This window comes from Xyrauchen texanus, chromosome 36, assembly GCF_025860055.1.
Source record: "Xyrauchen texanus isolate HMW12.3.18 chromosome 36, RBS_HiC_50CHRs, whole genome shotgun sequence".
In the NCBI taxonomy this organism is placed as follows: Eukaryota; Metazoa; Chordata; class Actinopteri; order Cypriniformes; family Catostomidae; genus Xyrauchen; species Xyrauchen texanus.
In genome coordinates, this window is record NC_068311.1 from 34,247,975 (window position 1) to 34,265,991 (window position 18,017).

At 38.8% G+C, this 18,017-nt stretch overlaps 1 protein-coding gene across 1 annotated transcript in view; it reads left to right on the forward strand.

Annotated features, from left to right (window-relative positions):
- Positions 1-9,775: 9,775 nt before the first annotated feature.
- Positions 9,776-18,017, forward strand: part of si:ch1073-280e3.1 (complement C2) — a 42,936-nt gene continuing 34,694 nt past the window's right edge. The window contains exons 1-3 of the mRNA XM_052106869.1: positions 9,776-9,863; positions 15,230-15,454; positions 17,726-17,962. Coding sequence (XP_051962829.1) covers positions 9,806-9,863; positions 15,230-15,454; positions 17,726-17,962 — 520 coding nt within the window. The 5' untranslated portion in view covers positions 9,776-9,805. The remainder of the gene's footprint in view (positions 9,864-15,229; positions 15,455-17,725; positions 17,963-18,017) is intronic.

Genomic DNA, 18,017 nt, shown 5'->3' on the forward strand with positions numbered 1-18,017 from the left:
TATCATGAGACAGCTAAGGTAATGTAAGCGGACATGAGTATTTGTCCCTACGGTCAGTGACCCTGCTTTCAGAAAACAGTCAATGACATAAAGGCCACTCTAAAATGTGCTTAAACTACAGATGGACTGAAACTGAAACAAAACAAACCTAAATTTGTATAGTTTTAAAGAGTGATTTATTCATTAAGTTTTCTTTGTGTGTATTCCTAAATTAAATGTACAAACAAAAATGTCAAAATGTAAGCATGTACTGGCTGCAGTGGTCACAGATATTTCCATCTTTGACTTTTGTAAGGAGGTAACTTGGCTAGAACTATGTTGACTTTTCTTTTTTATTTGTTTCAAAAACCGAATCTTTATAAATGTGTAAGTCTTTGGTGTGTTGGTTGTTCTTATACTGTATGTGATGCACGCATCTAGGGGCAAATCCATCATTTTGGGGGCCCCATGCAATGTCTGGATCTGAGGCACAATAACAAATCATCAGTTTCTTACTCAGATTATGTGCCACAGATAATGCCTCTCCAGTAAAAGGCACTTTTCCACGGGAGTTTAGTGCCATCTCAACGTGGGTGGGATTATAGGCTGGTCGTCATAGTTGCACCACCTCTACTGCCATGACATCATTTTAAACACAACAAGAACTGACCAAAACTGCTAACTGTTAGCTACTAGCTCATTGTGCTGCATAAAGCAGTTGTTGCATGGTGATTTTACACAAGTGTAACAGTTAAATTGTCCTGGTTGTTTTAAAAGCTTTCCAGTAGTTGGTCAACTTAATAAAGTGAACGAAAGTTAACGTAACAAAGTCCAGGGCACTCTCCCTCCAATTGCTCGCCAGTTTAGATAACTGTCCATATGGTCGAACCACTTCCAATTTTCCTTGATGGTTCTGTAGTCACTTTTAAATTGTTTTAACTTTTACCTACACTGTTGGTCGGTCCGGTGGTAGCCGTGTGCGTCCAACAGCTGAGACACTTCCTGAGAGACATTTTTGTTTTGGTCATCGCTAACGAGTGGACCGTCTGCACCTCGTTTATTGACCACAGCGTGGTTTTGCACACAAACATCTCTTTTTACACAATTTGAAAGTCGCTTGAACAAATGATACTGTTATCGCTGAAGCTAACTTTAAAACTACCGGGTCGATGTCCCGTGTCGGAAATCCAGTGATGCCGGTAGTGACGATTCTCCCAGACCAATCAGTGATCTGCAGGATTTTGATGTCACATTTAGTATCGGATCAGCTCGCTTGGAATCTCGACCGAGGTGGTGCTAAAAAAGTATCAGGTACTATCCACAGTGGAAAACCCCCAAAAAGCGAGCAGAGACAAGTTGAGTCGAGTTGTACCGTGCAGTGGAAAAGCCCCACAAGTGCAGTTAAGGCCTTGACGGTTTGCAGCAACTGGTGGCATAATGCTTTTACACTGTTAACTGACATTCCCATCTTATTATTGACAGAGTTTTGACAGTGAGCTACACATGGCTTTGCAGGATTTACCGGCATTGTACTGATGAGCTCAACCTGTTATACAGATGTTGAAGAATGTCAAAAAATATCACAGAAAGCACAGAGGATTTAGCAGCATCAGCCACAACCAGGTTCAGTGAATGACTGCTGCTGGGAACACACAGAGCTGTTGATCTCCAGCAGTCGTTTCTGGACTTCCTGCTTGTGTCATATCATATTACTCCCATACATTTAGGATTGACCATGACAATCTGCAATTTTCGATTGGAAACTGTTAAGCTGCTCTATTAAGTTATTAACCTTGTGCGACACAATGTATTTTGGCTTCGCTATATGCAACACATCATTTCATTTCATTAAACTGACTGTCTCTTGTTTCATGTTCAGGAGACTCTGTGCTGTCAGGAAAGCATTAAGTTTTCAGAGTCATGTGACCAAACAACATGGCGCTGATCGCAGTTGTTGCCAACAAAACTACATCTGGTAAGAAACCTAATTAAGTTTTTACATTGAAACCTGTTTGAGTCAAAAGATTAGTGTCTCTAGTTTAAGTGATTTAGAGAGTGATTTATTGCGAAACGCCACGCTGTTAAACACAATGACCACATACATGGACTGTATGCTCATTTTCATTTAAAATATTCGATATTCGCTGTGCATTAGCATCACATTGAGAATTAATGGATGTATCCAAAAACTGGAAAATGTTGCTTTCAGAGGCTTTATATGGAGTTAGACCAGTGCAGACAGACAGCTGGAGGTTAAGTCATTCACTAAATAGGGAGCAATGGAGCATCCTATAGCTCTTTAAGCTTAAGAGCGTTCACTCTTAAAATCTGATCAAAAGTTCAGTTTCAGGCAGCAGATGATGTTTGGATCACTCAACATATTTGACACACATGGGACAATGACAATCAGTACATAGATTCACCATTTATAATGTATAATTTTATTGTCACATGGTTGACAGTGATTGGATGATGCTGGACATTACTCTGAATCTGAATTAATTATGATAATTTGTGATGTAATGTCTGTAACGTCTCAAAAACGTCTAGGTTACATATGTAACCTCCATTCCCCGAAGGAGGGAACGAGAAGTTGTGTCAGTGAAGCGACACTAGGGGTCTCTCTTGAGCGCCGATATACACCTCTGTTCTATGAAAAAAGGACAATGAGAAGTTGGCAGACGGTATTTGCATATCCCGTCCCCGGACATACGGGTATTTAAGCGGGGCGAACACGGCAGTTCATTCAGGAATTTTCTGAGGAGCCGGAAATGGTCCGGCCACAACAGTGGCTCGGCTCAGCGACGTGGCGGGGAAGACACAAAGTCTCGTTCCCTCCATCGGGGAACGGAGGTTACATATGTAACCTAGACATTCCCCTTCTGACGCTCTCTCCATGTTGTGTCAGAGAAGTGACACTAGGGGTCCACTTTTAAACGTGCCATGCGCTGAGCCGTGTACGTGCTGCTGATACAGGAGCAGGCAGGTATTTCTTACGTGCAAAGGCGACCAACTGTATCAGGCTGCACGTACCCTTCCCCAATGCCCCATTAAAGCCATCAGAATCCTTCTGGTTACCCTGGAGAGGGGAAGAAGGTGATGCTTACCAACCTGGGAACGGGCCAAGCCTGGCTGGGCCTCTTTTCTCTCTATGTTTCTCGCATAGAGCAACTACAGCCGGGGCCCTTACATGCATTAAGGGAAGGGGGTCTTACCCCGTTTCCTATTCTTTCAGGGGGAGAAGACCCTGCGGAGACCACACCTACCCAGCAGGGGAGGCAAAGAGTGGCGAATACATCACATGGCTGCTTAGGACCTATGTGGGAAAGTTGGCGTGGTGGTAGATCCAGCCTCATAGAGGGGGGAAGCTTACAGCATGGCAACCGAGGCAGCTGTAACTGCCTAAGGGAACACGGGAGTCTGCTCGTGAGGGGACAGTACCGCGGAATTACACACAGGGGGAGTCAGAACAGGAGGCCTTAACCTGTGGAGCACCTATTCCAGTACAGGGTAGATTGAGTATCCATAGTGGCTTGGGTCGGCGAGTTCCTCCGCTGAACTGCGGACCCAAAAGGGCTAGGGAGGAATCAACCAGGGATCCGAAGATGGGATCTCCTGGGAACAAAGGCGCACTATTTTACCTCAGCTGAGGGAAAGGGCGCTAGGCGCAAGCGATTCACCCGGCCAGAACATCAGCGTGCTACCGAGTTCTACGGGCTCGGACCTGAGAAAACACGGGATGATACTGACTCAATTCGGAGATTGTAGAATCTCACAAAAGTGTTGGGTGTTGCCCACCTGCTGCTCTGCAGATGTCTGCTAGGGAGGTGCCCCTGGCCAGTGCCCATGAGGACGCAACACTCCTGGTTGAGTGAGCTCGGACCCGCAAGGGGGGCACGGCCTGGGTGTGATAAGCCAGTGAGATGGCGTCGACAACCCAGTGGGCGAGCCTCTGTTTGGAGCCTCTGTTCAGGAGACCTTTCTGCTGTCCCCCAAAGCAGACAAAGAGCTGCTCAGAACGTCTAGAGCTCTGCGTGCGTCCAAATAGATACGCAAAGCACGTACCGGACACAGCAACGAAAGGGCTGGGTCTGCCTCCTCCCGGAGTCCACATAGGTAAACATACATTTTTAGGAAAACTATTTGGTCTAAAATTAATATATATATATATATATATATATATATATATATATATATATATATATATATATATATATATATATATATATATATTTATTTATTTATTTTTTATTATATTATATATAAATTATTATTTTTGCATTTTTCTTAAGGGCTACTAGTTAAAAATCAAAAAGGTAAATGGCAAATGCACACAGCAGTCACGTAGGGGTCTCGGGAGGTTAAACAGGCCTCTACCTGTGGTGTCATTCACTTTGACAAACCCAACATTTACATTTACATTTATGCATTTGGCAGACGCTTTTATCCAATGTGACTTACAGTGCACTTATTACAGGGGCAATCTCCCCAGAGCAACCTGGAGTTAAGTGCCTTGCTCAAGGACACAATGGTGGTGGTTGTGGGGATCAAACCAGCCACCTTCTAATTACCAGATTACCAGTTATGTAGACCACTACACCTCCACCAACAATGAGCTCTGCTCGTCTGACTCCGGTCTGCCTGGGGAGAAGCGGCTGTCGTCCACCTGAGAGGGTGGAGTAGTGATCGAGGACCATGCGACGGTGTATCGGAGGATCGGCGAGTAGGTTTTTAAAATTGTTTTCATCTCTCTCTCACTGTCACTCTGCGTTGGCCTTTTCCCTCTCTTTTAAATTTTACAGTGTTTTTTTGGGGAGTAGTACACTGTTACAGGAAGTACCCCCCCCAGTTTAATTATTTCTGTTTCCCTCCCCTTGTCCCCTCCCTCGTCCAGGTAGACGGGGATGACCTGCCTGCAGACGGGGCTTAGGGCACGCCCTCCCCCAGGGAAAGAGGGGGTGGGGTGGGGGGGTGTACGTCATGCTGGGGGCTCCCCAGCCTGAGAGAACGAGGGAGGAATGTGGCAGGGCGGAGGGCATGGCCGGGTCGTGATCCTACACACTCGGTCCCGTATTAGGCTAATCAAGCCTCAGAGAGGGATAAAGGTCGACTGCAGAGGATCTTGCAGGAGAGAGAGATCGTTAACGGACATGTCAGTCATGTGTGTGTGTTTGTCTTTTGTTTCAGTTTATTATTAAAATATTATTTATGTTGAAAAGCCAGTTCTCGCCTCCTCCTTTCCATTGAATACTTTACACAATGCAGTGCACCAGAGTGTGTTAATATTACAGACTTGGCCATCTTGACTTTCTGAAGAAGTGCATGCTTTGTTTTCAGTCCATCTAATGCAATGAGCTAATTTTGGATCATATTACTGAAATAGTGATCCTTGTTCTCAATTCTCTTAAATTCTCTGGTAAGTTTGCAGCAAATTTGCCATGAACTCTCAATTTTCATGAGGGAAGATCTTGCAGTGGGGTCTTGGGGGAAACGTTATCATTACCGCTGGCAAACATGGCGACAGATGCAGCTTGTTCAGCAGGTGACCTGTCTGGGTCTTCCTCATCAGACGTTTTTAAGGAAGTTTTTCATTTTTGAGTATCGCTAGGATACGTGCGTTTCATTGCCCTTTCTTACTTGCATCGAAGCCCTAAAGGACTTCTTGCACTGAGCTTCAGGACATACTTCCCCTTTAAAATAATTCAGCTCACTAGTTTCCTGTTATATGTGTTTATAATGTGCAGTTGCTGCCTAGTATCAAAAACTCACAAAATGAGTGTTAAAAAAAAGTTTTTTCAGTAGTTTTCAGGACCATGTGAAGAAATATTCTGAACATTACTGCATACAGCATCTTTAAAACTTTTCAAAGCTTTAATTCAGCCCAAGCCAATTTAAGAAATTGTAAGGCTGGCACCAGGATGTCGTAAAAGTCGAAGAACTCTGCGAGAACCAACGTCATATAACTCTCACACGGATGAGCCAGTACCAGAAGATCTCCCATGCTTTGCCATTGTATGTAGTTTTTTTTCCATTGCACAGGTATGTTTCTTTGACTTGTCTTTTATTTTATTTGTATTTATTTTGATCATATTTGAAATTGGCTTTGAAAAAAAAAACTTAAGTTTTTGATCCTACCTGGCAAATAAATTGTTATTATTTGATTTATTCTGTATTCCTCTGAAATCATTTATATCAATACTGGAGCTTAAATATAGGAGGAAGCCATTTAAAGACTCTCAGTTTGAATTATACTGGAGCGTTAATATAGGAGAAACCACCCAGGACATAACCGGGTAGGAGAAGCCATTTAAAGACTCTGTTTGATGTATATTGATCGAAAGGACAATGAATAGAAGAGGATTTAGAGTAATCAATAACTTAAAAATGTTATATTAAAAGAATGATCAGAAAATAATTAGAGCTTTAATCTAAATTAGAGGTCAACTTAAAATGGGAGTCAGATTAATATAAGATTGGAGTCAGATAAAATTAATAACAGAATCAATTTGTAAAGTGTAATTTAATAATAATTGCTTTACTTCAGTGCTCAGAAAAGACAGAACAACGCAGAGACCTTCAAAGGGCAATCGATTGAAGTTCCGCTCCAAACCGATAGATGTTTTTGCCCCTTTTACAAAAGCAATGGATGGTAAACAATCCAAGCTCATTTGAACCATTTCACCTGCATTGCTCCATGTATCGTTATATGTTTGTGCCATTGTTTCATTGATAAGTATTGCTATATGTTGAAATGTAAATGCCGATGTTTTGCATAGCTATGTGTATAAAGTTGTAGAGCTGCTAAAGACAATGAGTTATCAAGTTTGAGTTTAATTAAATGTTTAATGCTGTTAAATATATTTTAGCACAGTTAACGTATTTTAAATCATTGGGCATGGCCATAAAGTTTTGATATTATAAGTCTAGGCGCAAATGTTATGGTGAAGTTGCAAGTGCAAAATGCTAATGGGGTGTGTAAAGTGCAATTTAATTCAGAGTTCCTTCTCCGGTTTTTGCGCCATCTGCATCCTATTATATGTTCCATTCCCTATCAAGCCACATGGAATATAAATGAAGACAGCCCATCCATAATATTACAGCCCAGTGTGTTGATGCTATTTTTGTCCAGCAGAAGGCGTTGACTTTTTTCCAGAGTGGAGTCTGAGTTCTCGATTGAGCAGGTTTATAAAAAGTTGTTGCAGTGGAAGACACTTGGTAAGGCAGCGTGCAATGGAAAAACACTTGGTAAGGCAGTGTGAACTGGCAATATTTCGCAATGTGACAGTGGAAACAGCATGGCATTTATATATTTCAAACAGGAAGAAACCAATGAAGAAACAGTACAGAGTTTGTATTCGGGAGATGGCTCCCTCTGGTGGTTGGTAGGAGGGGTAACAACCTCGGATGTTACAGAACCCCCCTCTACAAACAACTCCTGGTGATCTTCTGCTGGGGCGTCCCCTTGGTCGTGGTGCTGGACGATTAGGATAGGCATGATGAAATTCTTGGTTCAGGGACAGGTCCAATATGTCCTTGGCAGCTACCCATGATCTATCCTCTGGTCCGCAACCCTCCCAGTCCACCAAGTATTGCATCTGGCACCCTCGTCGTCTTGAGTCCATGATCTCTCTGACCGTATACACTGGGGCTCCATCTACCTCCAATGGAGGTGGAGGCTCAGAATCCGTGGTTCCAGAGCCAGACGCCAGGTGGACGGGTTTCAGCAAGGACACATGGAAGGAAGGAGAGATATGGTAATTAGCAGGAAGCTGTAAACGTAGAAATGTGGTGCTGTGATTTAGTTTTATTTTTAGAAATGACAAATTGATCGGGAGTTTGTTGCGCCTATATGGGATATACTTGATTGTCTTACAAAAGATCAGCTGTGGGGTGTAAATGAACATTACAACTTTGAAGTATCTTTAACTAAATATATGAAGGGATTTCAACGGCATTAATCCGTGTGCGTTATTGACGCTCGCACGCGCAATAGATTAAATCTACGCGAAGAAAAAGGAAGAACTCGCACGTGCGTTATTGACACTTGCGCACAGTACTTCATTGCCACATGAGAAAACGGGAAGATCCCGCACGCAGGACATCTCCTGCGCTACTTTGGTTACATTGGTTACTTACCCTTTTCCGGAAGTCTGTTTTTTTATTATAATTGTTTTTTATTCTTGTATGAACATCAACAGAAAGGCAGTCATACCTGAAAGATTTAGCTGTGGAAGGCTCTGGGGATGGAGCCGTGGAAGAGAGTACATGCAGAAACTGGGGAACAGAAGCCTTTCCTCTTTTCCTCCTCCTCGGGATGACCGATGTTGGCAACGATGGCTCTGGGACTGACGAGGCTTCCAGCTCATTGGCCGTGGCAGGGGCACTGACTCTTTAAGAGGATTCTCAGAAGTCAACATCTCCAATTAAATCCACATCCACATACAAAAACTAACAGGAAACAGGAACTAAACAAGAATTTCAACATAAAATCACAAAAACAAAAGATAACAGGGAATATCTGACAAATATGTAGGACATTTATAATGGAATTAGCCATGTTAGACCACAATTATAAGAAGGATATATGACAAATGATCAGATTATAAATCTTAAAAAAGATTCTCCACCATTAAAATGTGATAGAACGGCTTTTTGTATCCGCTCACAAATTCTATCGTAAGGAATTATCTTTAATAAGGGAATTATGATTAACTTTTTGGAGTAATACTATTCTCATGGCTTATTTGAAAAAAGATCATACATTTTAGATATAGTTTAGATATAGAGTTTAGGTGCGCAGATCTTTGAAAAATCAAGTAACGAGATTATTTATCATCATATACCACAGTCAACATAATCTTTGATTACATAGAAGACTTTATTGCTAATCTTAACATAAAAACGAATCTAACACATAGACAAACATGGAAACAGGTTGGTGAGTAAAGTGTTACAGAAAATGAACTTTATGGAGTCTAGAGACAATAACTTGAGAACTATTCAATACTTCTTTGAGTGTACCTCGATTTGCGTACAGATTACCCAATATATTTAAAGAAAATGACAATTGTACTTTTTAAAATCAATTGGTCACCATACATCTTTTAGAGGGTTAAATGTGATTAAAATGGTTGTAAATGGAATATAAAATAAAAAATACACTTTTACATGTGGTTGTATGTGTGTGTTTACAAATACAGATGCACCCCTCCCCCCGTACCAGTTTATGCTAAAAAAAAATCAGCATATCAATACATCCAGAGTTGAAGATAGGATCTTGTGTATTTATGAAGGAAGTACTCTTGTTTTAAAATCTCCCCAATCTGCTTCCAGTTGTAATGACATCACCTGAACACTTTAAAATATTCATGATGACTTTTGACAGCTCTATAACCTGTAAATGCTAGCTAATTACACTTTGACATCAACACAATAGCTATCTTTATAGAACTGCTAGAACGAAAGTTACAAGACCAAATTTTCAAGATGGCTGCTTGCCAGTTTCTCTGTTGCATAAATATCACTGTTAATTAATAAGTAAGCCATTTACTGGTTGGTTCATCTGCTGAAGAGTGTAAACAGTGACTCTTTGGCATTTTCAAAGCTTTCTGAATATCTGAGCAGTCCAACATGTCAACTTTTTCAAGGCTTGAGAATTGACTTTCGTATAGTATTTCACAATTTTCTCAAAACTGCATGTTAATGTTTAATCACTCTTGAAATATCTGAGTTACAAAGGTTCAAATTAACAAAGCACCCCATTTATGAGAGTAAAAAGAAACTTATGAAGAACTTAAGAGCGAAACCAGCACAAATAGTTTTAGTCATGCACTACTCCACTGCCTGTTTTATCACGTTTTCTTTGTTTGTCTCTATATGCAAAGGTAAGTGCCATATGACACCACCTCAAAACACAGGAATAAAAAAACCTATTCTCAGATCAGAAATCGGCTACAATCATGAGCAAGAATATTCTTTCAGATTTCAGAAAAACACACAATTTTTTTTTTCACTAAATCATTTATTTCTAAATATCTCTAAATTGTAATTGTAAGATCTTTGCTGTTGTTGGGGGTGTAAACATTACTCAGAAATTATACTTAAGTGAAATTATGGATACTGAGTAAAACTTTGTATCAATTAAAAGTTTCTTGCCAAAATATACTTGCGTTAAAGAAAAAAGTATTAAAATGTAAAAAGTAACTTTTTTTCTAGCTAGAATGAAATCAAGAGAGATTGTGTGCAATGCTGTTAAATTTGATTGGTTTAAGTCACCTTTTTACTGTCTATGACGACTGTCATATTTTTCCAGTGGCATTCGCAACCTGTCCTAGAATCATGTTACAACAAAAGTTCTGCAAAATTAGTTTTATGTTGCCTGTTGTATGTAACACATCAATTTCCAGGTTTTCTCTAGTGTTCATCAATTTCCAATGAACACTAGAGAAAAACTCTGCTCTGTCCATACAGTTCAGGTGAATGGGTGCCAACATTTTGATGAAAAGCACATAAATGCAGCATAAAGTAATCCATAAGACTCCAGTAGTTAAATTCATATCTTCAGAAGTAATATGATAGGTGTGGGTGAGAAAGAGATCAATATTTGTCATTTTTTGCTAGACATTCTTCTCTGATATGCAGAGAAGACTGTGAATCACCAAAAACACAAGAAGAAGAATGTGAAAGTGATCTGTTTCTGTTTCTCATCCACACTTATCACATCACTTCTGAAGATATGGATTTAACCACTGGAATCTTATGGATTCATTTTATGCTGACTTATTAAATTTTTTTTTTTAGCTTTAAAATGTTGGCACCCATTCACTCGCATTGTATGGACAAAACGAGCTGAGAAATTCTTCAAAAAATCGTACGTTTTTCAGCAGATGAAAGAAAATCATATACATCTGTGATGGCATGAGGGTGAGTAAATGATTAGAGAGTAAAACATTTTGGGTGAACTACCACTTTAAGGGCTCTCTGGATGAATTTGTCAATAAGAAGAGAGGTTTGAAATCCTTTCTAGTAATTATTACTGTGAAAACATGAAAATGTCCCACAGGGACATTATATATGATGCTGAAATATAAACCAAAGAAAGATCACGTTTTATTAATGCCTACTTTCGCTGTTTCATAGCTTTTAAAGTCCTGCATGGATTCTTATTTCAGTGTAGTTACAGTTTTCAGTGTCAAAAGAATTTAGATCATTAGTTCTGTACAGCAGTACCACTGCTCTCTAAATGCAGAGAATGCAGCCTACGTAGGGCACCAACCCTGATCGTGGAATACTCGCTGTGTCTGAAACCGCCCCTATCCACTATATAGTGCATTATTTCCGGTGTCCGCCATTTTGTAGGAGTGTCTGAATTCTGAGTGAGCCACTCGTTCCCTACTTTTGTTCACTCATTCTTACCCACAATGCACTCTAATTTCGAGTGTACATTCGGCAGTTAATTGCCCATAATCCACAATGGGGAAGACATACGAGTTGGGAGTTAGGGTTAGGTTAGGGTTAGGCTTCCTTCACTCCTGCAATGTTTTATTTCATGCTGAACATAGTAAATTACTTTGACAAATCATTATGTGATTAAAATAACATAATAACCTATAGAGAGGCAACACATACAGAAACATTTTTAAAATGTACTCTTTATTTATATTTATGCAGAATTTTTAATTTACTAAATAATTCACTGAGGTGATGTTATTTTAACTCAGGTGACTGCACAATGGAAATGATAATTCTGTGGATGATTTACATATTCGGTAATAACATGTAGGATAATTTGGTCGGATGAGGGCGCGATGCACCCAGAAACGCTACCTTGTACTGGAGTTTAAAGATACTAAAGTATAACAAATAAATACAATGAATACAATTTTAACTCAGTGTATACGTCAGTGTCCGAATTCACTCACTCATTTCGTTCACTCACTGCTGAGATATAGTGCACTCACTGCCATTAACTATATAGGAAATAGTTAATGAATGACTGAGTGAATGATTTGGGACACAGCCACTCTCATCACCTCGTGCCAGCACATCTCTCACATGCGCGCCTCACGCCCCTCGCTGTGCACACACAGAAATGCTGTCTGTTCATGCTTCAGTTGTCAATCAGGCGAACAGCAGAGCAAAAGGCATTTACACTTAACTTGGATGTTTACATGGATTTATACAGTTAATCCGCCCGAAGAAGCTGCAATAGTTTCCAGTAAATGCGTAAATACTGCTCATGACATGTGGGATGTGGGAGAAAGCGCACTGATATATTGCTGCACTGATTAAAACATGTACACTTAAACTAATGTCATAAGAGCCCAGTTACAGAATCACCCTGAAAATTACCATCTCATTACACAGAAAAACCCACGTTAGCATTAGAGCCACAACTTACCTCGACGTGCTGCCTTAAATTGAAGCTGAGATTTTAATCTTGAAAAATCCACTAGTCTTGGTGTTAAATGAAGGCATTGCATGATGAAACTATTCTTTTTTTATCTGTGCAGAGCGAAGAACATTTTTCACTTTGAAGAGTTTAATGCTGCAGCAGTGATGGACTCGGCATGAGTGACAGTATGTGACAGTGTGTGCAGCTAAACTTAAAGTCCTATTCAATAATCTCTCAATAAATGACACATTAATTAAAATTACGCCACCCATTGTTAAGTAAAAGTAAACATTTTTAATTACAAATTTACTTGAGTGAGAGTAAAAACTACCCATTTAAAAAACCTACTCTAAAAGTAATTTTTGTAACAGAGTAAATGTAGTGCGTTATTACCCACCTCTGCTCATAGTTTTGAATTAATACATTCAGTCTGGCGGTCACATACGATCTAGTCAAATATTTGAACAAATAGCCGCAAAGCGACATTGCCATTTGTCAATCGGTAGTTTGTTGGATGCAGTGAAAAGGTGGCTTCAGTTCAGTAAGATGAATGAAAATGATCTGCACAATGTAATGAGTAATTTTTAAGTTTAAATAAAATCATAAGGAGTAAAAAGTAATATTTTTACTTTGGAAATTTAATTAAGAAAAAGTACAAGTATTCAATTTAAACTGCACTCGAGTAAAGTACAAATCCCCCAAAATAATACGTATGTATTTTTACTCAATTACTTTACACCCCTGGCTGCAGTGCTGAATAGAATTCAATAATGCAGTAAAGTCGATTTTGAAATCAAATGACAATGTTTTAACCACACTTTAGTTCAGTATTTTGGGTAGAGCAACATTGGTTAAATACAATTTTATGCAGACAGTAAAAAGACAATAAGATGAAGTCGATTTATAATTGATTTATTCATTAACCTCCTAGTAATTGCTCTAAAGCAACTTTACAAGCCCAATCTTCAATGAGAAAGCACAAGGTAGCATGAGCATGTAAAAATGTAGTGGATGGAAGAAAAGTACACAACAACATGTGTAATGCCAGTAAATGCATTGCGCAAAAATATTTTCTTGATAAAAGACGTGTCAATGACATTGGCGTCAATGACCTGGTGCTCATTTTGTCTGAATTTATTAGTATTCACAAATACAATTAATACATACAATGAATTGAATTGAATACACCTTTTCTATGATGAAGATGTTTTTCATTTCTGAATTAAAATTCATTTTGATATATTTTGGGGGCAAAAATTTCAAGTTCCAAATTATGGTTCCATTTACCTCACGATTACAAGTACTGCTGTTGTCAAAGGTGACAGTAAATCAGCCAGCAGTAAACCCAGTCACAACACCTATAGAAGATCTTTGTATATATATATATATATACAGTGCATTTAGAAAGTATTCAGACCCCTTCTTTTTTATTATTTTGTTATGTTGCAGCCTTATGCTAAAATGCTTCCAACTATTATTATTTTTCCATTGGTGGGAATGCAGAACGATTTTGGTCTCGCAGCTCAAGGTCAGAGGCTATTGGTCCCGGCTGACCAGTATACTGACCTGTTTCAACAATGTCACTTTTTCTCCACAGCCGCCATATTTGTGACCATCAACTGGACAAACAATGGCGGTGAATGGAAAAAGAGTGAGCAGATTAGCATTATTCCATTTACTCACACACTAAAACAATATAGAGAAAAACCTAAAAAAAAAAATGCTTTTGATTCATGCCAAATCCCAGGAAAGGTTTATTCATGTCTAAAGTCCAAATATTGCCAAATCTGACTTTTGCGGACATTTAAATATATTTTAACCATGATTTCATCTCTGTACGTCGGCAAGTCTGATGTGTGATCGGCAAGTTGTTTTCTGCTCTGATTTGGTTAACACATTACAAACGTCTTTGACTAAAATTAGCATATACACATCAAATATATGCTATATATTCACATTACAGTGTTTTATTTACAGGACAATGCGGTAAATGTGCATTTGCAGTTTAATTGTATCGGAATAGAAGATGTAAGAAATATAATTGACACGTGTATAGATAACTGAGATTTCTAAATAAATTGCAGACTTTGCCACATCACAGAGCGCAGCACAATGAAGATAAATGGAATTTCGGTGAAACACAGTGGCAACATACAGTGACGTCACATGAAACTGGTCAATAGCCCTGGCTCGCACTGGCCCAATAGTGGAAAAGTAGCTAATATGTGGTGCATTATGAAGAGCACAACACGGCAATTCCACTTGGTGAAACAAATTTGTGTCTTCATTGTCCAAATGCATAATAAGTGTTATTAGAACAAATGGTGATATTTCACAGTAAACACTAGACTGTGTTTCAATCATCTGTTTTGAAATGTGTGTGTATGTATAGAACTATACTATCTATAACTATAATGTGTTGTTAGAGTGCTTTCAATATAGCACAGGGTGAAAGTATTACCAGAAGTATCCAATCAAACAAAAAACATAATAAAACTAAATGCAATTATCAAGTGCATATTCTACATGTAATTATTTTATCACAAATGCTGAGAAAGATCATGCTGTTAAATGAGAGATAAATAATGTATTATAATAATATACTTGATTGTGTACGAAAGACAAATGGAGCTGAAATTTGTAGCATTTTACTTTTTAAACCTTTTGCATTACCAGCTGTTTAAATCATGCATTTAAATGGTGAACGCTTCTAGCCCTGATGTAAATACCATCTTAAAGGAAGCCATTTTTTTTCTTCAATGAAAATAAAAAATCTGCTGTAAAGTTCTATACATTCCAAATCTATACAAATAAACAGGTTTAGCTATATTACTCTACTTTTTTCATTTATTTCAGTGCAATCGGATAACTATGATTATGACTATGAAGAGAGCGTGCCTAAGGCCTGTCCCATGTCTGAATCCATCATTGGCGGTACGGTGGAGTATTCTAATGGTGGTGCTAAGGGGAGTCTGCTAATTTATCACTGCAGTGATGGGTTTGAACCTTACCCAATCAGCCAAAAAACCTGCAACACTAATGGAGAATGGCAACCAAAGGTATCCAAGGTGAAATGTGAAGGTAAACTTTAAAGAACTCAAGGAATATTCATGAAGCTGTGTTTTTTAGTAGTGTTTATACTTGCTTAAAAGGCAAACACTGCCTCTAGATGACTTTTATGAACCCAAGTAAACTGCTTACACACACTTTGAGGGTGCTAAGCATCCTCAATTGAATGTAACAGCACTCTCACTTGAAACCGTAAGAATTTCTTCAATATTGGCAAAGCAGATTTCTCTAAATATATCCATGAATTCAGCCACCACATCAAAATCCCTGCATCAGCATTAGTAATTATGCATGGTCTTGCTAATCAGCATAGTGCATTAATGCCTCCAACATAAACATGAAGTTACTTGACTGGTTATGACCTCAGCTCATGCATCACAAAGCCTACTATATGTCTTTGATTGTTCACTTGTCTGAATGTTCCACCCAGGGAGTTAGCGAGCTTGCTTTGTGTTAATTGGTAAGCCTGAAAATATTCACTATCAAAGATGAACTATCATGGAAAAACATCATAATCCTATTAGTATATCCATATAAAATACCAATGTCATTTATTTTGTGGCAGTAGGAATGACATTATTTAGTAGTTCAAATGGGATGCTACATATTGTTATGCTTGTCTTAAAGTTTCTTAACTGAGGCAGATGCGTTCACAGTTTAGTTTTAACGCTCGACCTAAATATGCCTTCATTCAATAATCCTGTTGCTCTAAGTAAAGTTCTGCAATAGAGTGCAACCGTGCCTGCCCACTTTTTAGTCGTCTGGGTTCCAGAAGTATTTCCTCATTCATTTCATTTCGTTCATTTAACATGCAAAAGGCATCTGTGGCAAGGAACCCAAAGCTACATAAAATGTTAGCTAATGGAGAAAAAAACCTTGGAAGAAACCAGGCTCAGCTGGGGGAGCCAGTTCTCTTCTGGCTATACAGCATGAATATTTCCCAAAATCAGATAGCTATGTGTAATACAAGTCATGTGTTAATTGAGTAAACTGAGTCCATTTTTGGTGGGCAATATTTTATACAAAAGGATATTAATTGAATTGTAAGATTACAATTGTCTTTGAAGTCCATACCGAATTGACTGTGGAAGTGCACATTTGCACTATCCTTAGCTATTTGGCTGATAAAGGCTTTAGTTGGCAGTAATTTATTGTCTATGCATTCCATTTTAAGAAAAGAAATGCAATCCGTTGTCAGAGCTGTTTATTTGGATTGTAGTTGATCGCTGTTTATTCGCTGTGTAGTCCATCCTATGAGCAAGATGATGCAGGCAGTGGTCAGTGAGGTCTGGCTTCAGTCCGGCTGAAAGCTTGTGGCAGTTTTGCTCTGAGGTTGTTTGCCGATGGTATGTGCTTCTGTAAAAATATTTGTAAAGGTTATTTATATAGTATTAATATAGAAAAAAAAATACACTACCCACAATCTAGACACAAGATCCAATCAGAGAAGTCACCATTACGATGGAAACAGAGCTAAATTGTAACCTCTTGTTACCATAAATTAGCATGACTGACTTGCACTGACTGCCATTTTCATTGTTCATATTTATGTTATTTAAGTCTGTCCTTCATCTTTAATTAGCATCTCTGGCATATATTTTTGCCCAGATTTGCCTCCATACTCGGGTATGGTAACGGCCATACTCTGACATATGCAAACAGGATTTTGCTAATTATTTTATTATTATTTTAATTATTAGGCATATAGTTGTTTAAGAGAGACTAAACACACTGAGCACTTATTTAGAAGATTATTCTTCTTCTTCTATCAGCTCAAACCAGTCTGGCCATTGACCTCTCTCAACAACAAAACCGCCAAACTGCCGCTCACTGGATGTTTTTTGTTTTTGGCCCCATCTGAGTAAACTCTATAGACTGTTGAGCGTGAAAATCCCAGGAGATCAGCAGTTACAGAAATACTCAAACCAGCCGTCTGGCACCAACAATCATGCCATGGTCCAAATCACTGAGATCACATTTTTTCCCCATTCTGATGATAATTGTGAATATTAACTGAAGCTCCTGACCCATATCTGCATGATTTTATGCATTGCACTTGAGCCACACACCATTTTAAAATGGTGACCAGTTACAGCTTAAATTTAAATTGTAAGCTAAAATATACACTCTCCCCCGTGTTGTATGTGAAACACCCAGTTATTTACACATTCAATAAAACTATTGTTTATCACTTCCTGTTTGATAATGTAGAGAACTTAAAATCTATTTCACTGCCATGTAATTCCAGAATGACAAAGAATCATATATATCTGTGTACTCTAGAGACCAATGATTACGGAGATTATGAGGAAACGCAGAAGAACTGCTCTATGGCAGAGTCCATAAAGGGAGGCACCGTGTCCTATTCCAATCAAGGACTGGAGGGGAGTATATTGACTTATCACTGCGACGTAGGACACTACCCTTATCCAACAGCACAAAGAGTCTGTGACAAAGATGGACAATGGTCTGGAATGAGGCTCCCAAATGGAAAGAGAACATTAAATGCCATGTGCAAAGGTATCTTCTCATATTTAACTCAAAGAAGTCAACAAATGCTACTTGTTTGGTCTCC